This window comes from Sinocyclocheilus anshuiensis, unplaced genomic scaffold (genome assembly GCF_001515605.1).
Source record: "Sinocyclocheilus anshuiensis isolate Anshui unplaced genomic scaffold, SAMN03320099.WGS_v1.1 scaffold1014, whole genome shotgun sequence".
NCBI lineage: Eukaryota > Metazoa > Chordata > Actinopteri > Cypriniformes > Cyprinidae > Sinocyclocheilus > Sinocyclocheilus anshuiensis.
In genome coordinates, this window is record NW_015540943.1 from 632,765 (window position 1) to 642,420 (window position 9,656).

General features: G+C 35.6%; 1 protein-coding gene and 1 long non-coding RNA gene across 2 annotated transcripts in view; one reads left to right on the forward strand and one right to left on the reverse strand.

Annotated features, from left to right (window-relative positions):
* Nucleotides 1–3,135, forward strand: part of LOC107689721 (proton myo-inositol cotransporter-like) — a 56,515-nt gene extending 53,380 nt beyond the window's left edge. The window contains exons 9-10 of the mRNA XM_016487852.1: nt 676–828; nt 2,002–3,135. Of these exons, the coding sequence (XP_016343338.1) occupies nt 676–828; nt 2,002–2,228 (380 nt within the window). The 3' untranslated portion in view covers nt 2,229–3,135. The remainder of the gene's footprint in view (nt 1–675; nt 829–2,001) is intronic.
* A 5,021-nt stretch (nt 3,136–8,156) lies between these two features.
* Nucleotides 8,157–8,927, reverse strand: LOC107689722 (uncharacterized). Its single transcript, XR_001634363.1, has 4 exons — nt 8,794–8,927; nt 8,562–8,692; nt 8,419–8,482; nt 8,157–8,266 (listed from the first exon to the last, which is right to left on the reverse strand). It is a non-coding gene; the product is annotated as an uncharacterized LOC107689722 (long non-coding RNA).
* Nucleotides 8,928–9,656: the final 729 nt, after the last annotated feature.

Genomic DNA, 9,656 nt, shown 5'->3' on the forward strand with positions numbered 1-9,656 from the left:
CCCGGATCTACGAACTTTGTTACAATGTTCATAGATCGGGAAGAAGGAGGCGGGAACCGGCGAACATTTAAACATAAAACTTTAATAAATAAACAAACATAAAACGAAAGTAAAAGCGGCAACCCCTCACGGACGACTGCTGCATAAAAATATAATAAAACAACAACATAAAATGTATAGGCCTGGTCCTCTCTCGTCCAACACTGTAGTCACTCCTCCTTTTATCCTTCCGGAGCTCCTCCATGGGACTCGAGACCGGTGAGTGGCGCAGATGTCGCTCATGATCATTAACTCCACCGGCCTCGCTCCGCTCCCACGGCTCTCGGCCCCGCCCCACTCGTCACAACATGCATTTTCATTTTGGCAATTAGAAAACAATATCTGAACTGGAGGATTTTCATGATGATCAGTTTCATTTTCAGTTTGTGAGTAATTCACATTATTATTATTATTATTATTATTTTGCAGCATTACATTACGATCCAGGCTTTTTATATTAATTTGTTTGAGTCAAAAACATATAACACAGCAGTGCCAGAAGGCACTCGCAATCCTTCACCATTGTGCCATTCAGCAAGTCATATAACCACAGGTTGCTCTGAAGAAATTATACATATAATATATTCATTGTGACATTGCATTAAGGTAATTTAAAACACTTTCACCTCTCGACAGGAATGGGACCAATGCCATGGACAGTTAATTCTGAAATCTACCCTCTTTGGGCCAGAAGCACAGGCAATGCTTGTTCGGCTGGGGTGAACTGGACCTTCAATGTCCTGGTGTCTCTAACGTTCCTCCACATGGCCCAGTACCTGACTTACTATGGTAATGCTCTAATTAGTGAAGCGACAGCAGTCATGACCATGACCTTTTTGTCATCATCAATACGGTATTTGATCTCTCAACATTAAGAGTATACTATGCATATAGGCATTGTAGAACTAATTATGTCTATGACTCAGTATTAATTTCCTCTGGAAGTGAACAACTCCATGTGCAAATTAATATTCTAAATACACTTTCCTGGACTTGCTGTTCATGATTCATCAGTGCACGTTTCTGAAAAGAGTAACTTTTTGCATCTTTTTAATGTTAGCTATTAGAGAATTATATATATACTGTATATATATATACAGTATATATATAATTCTTTATTATTATTATTATTATTATTTTGCAGCATTACATTACGAGCCAGGCTTTTTATATTAATTTGTTTGAGTCAAAAACATATAACACAGCAGTGCCAGAAGGCACTCGCAATCCTTCACCATTGTGCCATTCAGCAAGTCATATAACCACAGGTTGCTCTGAAGAAATTATACATATAATATATTCATTGTGACATTGCATTAAGGTAATTTAAAACACTTTCACCTCTCGACAGGAATGGGACCAATGCCATGGACAGTTAATTCTGAAATCTACCCTCTTTGGGCCAGAAGCACAGGCAATGCTTGTTCGGCTGGGGTGAACTGGACCTTCAATGTCCTGGTGTCTCTAACGTTCCTCCACATGGCCCAGTACCTGACTTACTATGGTAATGCTCTAATTAGTGAAGCGACAGCAGTCATGACCATGACCTTTTTGTCATCATCAATACGGTATTTGATCTCTCAACATTAAGAGTATACTATGCATATAGGCATTGTAGAACTAATTATGTCTATGACTCAGTATTAATTTCCTCTGGAAGTGAACAACTCCATGTGCAAATTAATATTCTAAATACACTTTCCTGGACTTGCTGTTCATGATTCATCAGTGCACGTTTCTGAAAAGAGTAACTTTTTGCATCTTTTTAATGTTAGCTATTAGAGAATTATATATATACTGTATATATATATACAGTATATATACAGTATATATGAGCTACTACAATTCTGACTAGGCGGGATAAAAAAAATCATATATTTGAGTCTTGTATAGTATTGTTATTTTTAGCTGTTATTAAAATTATTCACATTTATTAACCAATATCTCTTTGTAATTTTCTAGGTGTATTTTTCCTGTATTCCAGTTTGGCTCTAACTGGTTTCTTTTTCATTTATGGCTGCCTGCCTGAGACTAAGGGACGGCGGCTAGAAGAGATTGAGTCCTTGTTTGAAAACCGGCTCTGCTCATGCGGGATCTCGGATTCTGATGAGGATCGGCAGGTGGAATACATCCGGGTGAAAGGGTCAAACTACCACCTATCGGACAATGACGCATCAGATGTCGAATAATTTGCGTGAAACCTCTGGGTTGGTAAACGGGGATAAGAAGGTATCGATTGAGCCTCATTCAACCCTGACGTCAGGTCCGCCCACTGTATCGGTCAGGTTGAGCCTCTCTTCACCGCGACGGCAAGAACAGGGTTGTAGAGCACACAAAAAAAACATGCAGTGCCAAGTCAGCTTTTAAAATATCGTCAGTATGTTTTTGAGTCACGGTACATGCAGATCTACTGGCTCGTTCCTCCACTGTCAGATGAATATCCTCTGCTTATTTATGTGAAATGAGATATTAGCTGTAAATTCAGTAATACATATGCAGAAGGATATTATTTTTTTCTTAATGTCATGTCTAAGTGTGAACTCAATGCAAATTTTATATTTGAAAATAACACTTATACACACAAAGAAAAATATAAGCTACGCTACCAGTCAAAAGTTTGGACACACCTACTCATCATTTAATAGTATTTTTCACAGTGAAGTCATCAAAATATGAAGTAACATTCATGGAAGTGTGAGAATTATTTAGAGATCAAAAATATTTAACAAATCCATTTTTTTCCCCCTATATATTTCAAATAGCCACCCACTGCCGGTAGTACAGCTCTGCACATTCTTGGCATTCAAGTGTGTCTCTATTTTTCATTAGTAGCCTACAAATAATCCAAACCAACTGCTTTAAGTGATATCTCCCTAAATGTCAACTCCCTATATATTAACAAAAAAACAAACTGAAGTGAATAAATGTTATTTTCATGTCCCTCTGGCCTCCTCATTAAAATCTTCAAGGCTTTGAAAACGTGTAGCATATCACATTGCTTGTTTTTAATATGCGATCCGCCTTTCACTGTCTAGTTTTTGAAGTACAGTAGTTTATTTTGTAATTTGAACCTTCATGTTTGTAGAATTAAAGATTATTGACACAAAATGTCATATGTAGAAATGTCTTTCTGCAGTTCCCTGTGATAGTGTAGTGTGGCTTTATAAAATATTTCATAATTCTGACTTATGTTTTGACGGTTGTTGTCATTATTGTGTTGTTAAGACTCATTTCTTTGAAAATTTGTATCATTTACTTTTAAATGTAATTTAAATGTTTACATTTAAAATTTTATTATCATTTTAATTTGTCTTCCTTATTGCCTAGTGTACAAACGTCATTGCATTGGTCTTGTCCATGGAACAGTGTAGGATAACCGTTTTGACAAGTACATTATAATATCCAATATTCCGTTGTGCTACTTTGTAATAAGACAAATACACATCAAGGTGTGCCCAACCGACCTGAAAATCTCTATGTTGTGGTTGTAGCTTTATCGAAAGCAAGTTGATGGCTCTTGTGAAAGCAACCAATAATGTCGACTCAAGTTCCTGTTTAAAGGTTTCACTCTGTTTAGTGATAAATAATTGTGCGCATCAGGCCTTATGTATTGCGTGTTTTATTTATAGACATGATTGTGTAATTTGACATTTTCCACTGGACAAAACTTAATTTGGTTGAGAAAATAAAAAATTCAATTGGCACAATGTTTGGCATTATATCAATTTAGATTTTAAAGGAATAGTTCACCCACATGAACCTTGAATGGACCTTTGTCATCGTTTACTCACCACTGAATTGTTCCAAACCTGTATGACTTTTTTACTCTGTGGAACATAAAAGGAGAGGTTTTGAAGAATGTTCAAGCTGCTCTTTTACGTATAATGATAGCATACAGTAACCAGGGGAAGCCAATCACCATAAAGGACAACACAAAATGTTTTGACATTTTTGGATTAACTATTCCTTTAAGACACCAACTGAATCTCTAACAACAACAAAAAAACATATTGCTTCAACTAGAGTCTGAATAGAGACAATGCTTTTGAGTCTACATGTATGATGTAATTTAGAGGTTTATTGAGCAGTTTCATGTGTACCAGACGTATTTGAATTTTAGATTGTACTTGGGAGGTGCTCCAACATGGACAGCCATTTGTGTTATTACCAATGAACACATCTGTTTTAAGTGTATGGCTGTATTTTTTTTTTGTTTTTGTATGTGGAACAAAATGCAGCATTTATACGGTTGATGGAAACTAGTGAGGACAAATGTTGTGTTGTACAGTATTTGATTACTGTTGCTGTATATGTTTTGCTAGATTTATATTCTATGAAACTAAATATATGAACTTTGAAAACTTGAATATGTACTTGGAGGTAATAATAAAGATATATAACATACAGTATTGTTTTTAAGATTCAGCTTTTCAATCCCACATTTCCGTCTCCGTAGAGACCCAGTTCGCACCTTTCTCTGCTGTGAAGTTCTTCATCTCTTCATTTCTTTATCTCCTGCACGCCTGACGTCCTTGACAGGGTTTCGCGTCACACTTCCCAACTGAGGGTAGTCACACTTTTCTATTTTCACCCTGCTTTCCCACCACTGCTCTTTTTTCTGTTCTGGAGTAAACAAAGGACATAAACATACAATTTCAGATTTTAAACCAGTATATTCAAACTTCAGAATCATGATATGAAGTGGGAATAGTTCACCTATAAATGGGGCAAACATTCTGGGAAAACTTAGATTTTGTTTTATGTTTTTGAAAGAAGTAAATAATGCTTACAAGGCTGCATTTAGTATATAAAAAGAATGTAAACAGTAATACTGTGAAATATTATTAAAGGGGTCATATGATGCGATTTCAAGTTTTCCTTTCTCTTTGGAGTGTTACAAGCTGATTGTGCATAGATAAGATCCCTGAAGTTGCAAAGACTAAAGTCTCAAAACCAAAAAAAAGCATCATATGACCCCTTTAAAATTTTAAATAACTGTTTTCTATTTTAATATATTTTACAATACATTTTATTCCTGAAATAGCAAAGCCATTACTCCAGTTGTCAGTGTCACGTGACAGAGATCATTCTAATATGATGATTTAGTGCTCAAGAAGCATTTATTATTGTTATTATTATTATTTTATTATTAATGTTAAGTAGCGCTGCTTAATACTTTTTGGAAACAGCAATACATTTGTTTTCAGAATTCTTTGGTGAATAGAAAGTTCACAAGAACAGCATTTATTGTAACATTATTAGTGTCTTTACTGTCAATTTTGATCAATTTATTATGTACTTAATGAATACAAGTATTCATTTCTTTCAAAAATATTAAAATGTTACTGGACCCAAACTATTTGCTGAAATCTTCCCGCCGCATCAAGATGCACTGCATCAGGGTCAGTGATAACAAATAACAATTTTGAACAATGTGCCGTGTTGAAATATATGTAAGTGTGAATTCTACTTAAATCCACTGTATAGCTTCAGGAGACTTATGGTGCATGAGTTGTTTGCACTAATTTTATCAAGCTTAGTTGTCCTATTTGTATTGAAAAGAACAACAAATGCAAGTTTGGGAAGACTTGAAGGTATGAAAATAATAACAGAATGTTAATTTTTGGGTGATTCACTTTAAGATGATTCGTTTTGATCAGAAACATTTGGAAAATGTGTCCTGTGAGGTTTCACAATGGGTTAGTTATTTATACCTGGGGCTTTGCAGAAAGGATGTTTCAAATTTGATGTCAGATCTCTTTTCATGCTCTTCCGACTATGAAGTCTGCGGAAGATATGCCTATTTGTGATTTTGGATGTCTCTGTACCTGCTGGTTAGTCGCTGATGCCCCTGAGGGCATATTTCCTGTTCTATTATGCCCATTTTTTGGAGAAGTATGTCGTTGGCTTGAGGAACTGATTAAAATTAAAACACTGCCACCTTGTGGTAAAGACGCTGGTTTTCTGATCAGCAGTGAGGAAAGGGACTTTGCCATGAATAAGTGAGCACTGAACTGAGACATCTTGGTAAGATAAAGCTCCTGTTTGTGTCCCTGTTTCCAAGGTTATTGGGAGATTCCCATCATGCCTTTCTGTCTGCAGATGAGAAAAAACAAACTGATTTTCCTTGTGTTTTCGTCCACATATCACTTGTTTCTGACTGTCTGAAAGTCTGGATTTTACCTCACTTTGACAATCACAGTTTGATTTTGCCTCTTGTTTGCAGGATGGAGCTTGTGAATGTGTTAGTGTTAAACTGTCCACCGATAAGCAACAGTGCTTTGTCTTGACACTATCTTCAGTATGGCACAGCTGTTTCTTTGAGCAGGCACACTGTAGGCACTGGTACATTTTTTTGTTTATATATATATATATATATGATTTCAGGGGATCATAAAGCTATAACAGGTTTTATTTTTTATAAACAAAGGATAATTGTGAACACTGTGAATGTAATATTCTTTCAGTGAATGAAGTGAATTATGTATCCATTGAAATACTTTTAAGAACAAAGCCAAGCATTCTCATTATGTTAAATGTGGTCATTTTTCACGCACTATATACTAGGAGAGATTACAGAAAGCAATTTAATTATTATGGCGATTAGGATTATTCAGATTACAGGACAGTTTTTGTTTTACGTCATCTGAGCTGAGATGAACTCCTCTTGGAGATTTGCCAACATGCACAAAGACAGTGCTACCATCAGCACCTGCTGAAACATCATACAACTTGTTGTTCTGAGTGAGCACCATTAAAATGATACTTTATAAATAACAATAACCAGAACACTTACATGTGTTGCTGTCAGTACATACAAATTCCTGAAGAAAAAAAAATGAGAAGATCAAAACACAAGCCAAGTTGGCATCTAAAAAACAAGTTTATTATAAATGTACTGAAGCTTATGTCTATGTTGCTTTTAACCACAAGGGGGTAGTATTTATGTACAATTAATAGCAAGTTTGTCAGCAATTTCATCAATTGTGTGTGTGTGTGTGTGTGTGTGTGTGTGTGTACTTGGTATTTATCACGTTGTGGGGACGTGTGTGTGTGTGTGTGTGTGTGTGTGTGTGTGAGAGAGATTTTTGAGACTTCAAAGAGTGCACAAGCTTATTTTTCCCATACCTGTGTTGAGCGGTGGCCATCACTGTCCATGTTTTGTGACCTGTCAGAAGAATTCATTGATGCGAGCACTGTAAGAAATTAAAATTATAAAGAACATCTGTAATATGCAATGAATTTAAGTATTGACTGTACTCTGGACTGAGTGCTCATGGAGGCTTGGAAAGATTATTAATTGAGTAGGTCAATCAATCATTGCACGTAATATTGTTTTTGGATTTTCTCAAAAGCTCATGAAAAAGAATTGATTCTAAAAACGAATTATTCAGCATCAATATTAACTTTAAAAGAGTTGTATAGATGTTAGAAAGTGTTCGAAAGAGCTATTTTTGCTCATAAAGTAAATGCAGCGTTTCATAAAAGAAACTGGCAACTGGCAAATTCAAATATTGCTCATTTAGTGTTTATTTTCTCCCCCTAAGTATATTGTATTATTAATTTGTTTTCATAAAATCCTCATTTACACACATAGTGTTTTATTTTACTTTTTTAAAACTTGAATACACTTTTTCCTATGGGTTTTTCATTTCTATTTGTATACATTATCCAATTTAAAATATTATCTCATTGTTTGGCACAGTCACTTTAGTATCTAGTCATTTTAGTACCTCCCCATAACTACATATGCTAGATGCTATACTATTACCTTTATTATCCAAGTCCTTGAAATGTATGAACAGTGCCTCCTCAGGTTGTTCACAGCTCTTTAAAGGGTTGAATGGATATAAAATGGAGGTCTCTGAATGCTCTCCCTTCTCTGGGCTACAACAGATTGTGATAAGTTCATGTTAAATGCACTTTGCCATGTCTATTCTCTTTTATTGGGATATTGCACCTGAATATAGTAATATCATTGTACTCACTTTGGTACTGTGCTCTTAAACTGATTTCCAGCCACTGGGCTGTTGTGTGACACATCTTGCATGGGAGCTTCATCTGGCCATGGATTAGCCAGCTTTGTTGGTTGAGAGAAAGGATACAGTATGTGTGGTGTGGGTTTGGGTTGGATTGGATCTGAGGAGCCAGCAGATGTTGAGGATGGTTGCGGTTGATTTTCTGAGCCACTGACATCAGACAGGTTTGATTCAAGCACAGGAGACAGCTAAGGAAGAAGAGGCCACTATTAAATCCTGTATGATAAACGTTTATACACATGAATACTACAAGTGGTACTAATGCTATATTATGTCACTGGTTGTTAAATAAAATAATGGTGAATGATTTTGTGGTAGTGACCATTTTAGTCATCCTTACTGGCTTGAACATGAATTCTTCAGAAAGACAATGTTTTCTGACTTTATAACCAGGCGTTTCAATACTGTTGAAACAAATACTCAATATCTGTAGATTAAATAATTTGGAAATATAGAAGGAATAACCAATTTACTGAAGCATACCTGTACTGTGGCTGACTGGTAACTAGGTTCAGGTTTGAAAGAGCGCAAGGGCTCATTGGTATCTCTAAGGGTTCTTTCAAAGTTTTTTTTGGTTCTTTTCACACCAGTCAAACGGTTTGTTTTTGGTTTGTCTAGAAAACGAAAGATAACATGATTCTACAAATGAGCTTTATTACAAGGCCATAAAATAATGTTTGCGTTGTATTCATTTATAAGTGCACCATCACTGTACCTGTTTGCTCTTTCTTTGATGCAATCTGGTTGACTATGAATAATGTCAGCAGATCCATATTGTCAGGGTTGTATCCTTTGGATGAGTCCATCTTATGTGACCTTCTTTTCATCCTTTGCTTTTGAAAAAAACACCTTGAGCTGGAACAGAGAATTACAAAAGCACAAGTTTCAGATAAAATAACACAAAAAAACTAAACCACCTGTAACCCCAGTCCGATCACTACCAATCATGCAACTACATTCATTTAGCTAGCTGTAGTTATTTTTTGAATTTACAATAAAGTTATCGTTCAAATGTAGTATTAAGACTGTGTAGTTACTAAAAAGAGTGGAAAAAGTCTCAAACAGTTGCTTTGGAGAAAGTACATACTCTCTGTTTTATTGTGTCTTCTTTTTTTTTCATATACTTGCTCCTGGTTAGTCAAGAGAATGCGCCATTATATATATATATATATAAACGTAATTACTTTATATCAAGTATGTTCATTTTACAGTCAAGTAATGATATAAAGTCAGTTATTAGTGACTTTTATTTAAGTTAACGTTAGCAGGTTAGCACTAACCTAGATCCTCCGACCCAGTTTTAAAGGGGTCATATGACGTTGCTAAAAAGAACATTATGTTGTGTATTTGGTGTAATGCAATGTGTTTATGTGGTTTAAGGTTCAAAAAACACATTATTTTCCACATACTGTACATTATTGTTTCTCCTCTATGCCCCGCCTTTCTGAAACGCGTCGATTTTTACAAAGCTCATCGTTCTGAAAAGCGAGGTGTGCTCTGATTGGCCAGCTAGCCAGTGCGTTGTGATTGGCAGAATACCTCAAGCGTGTGACGGAAATGTTACGCCCCTCACCATAC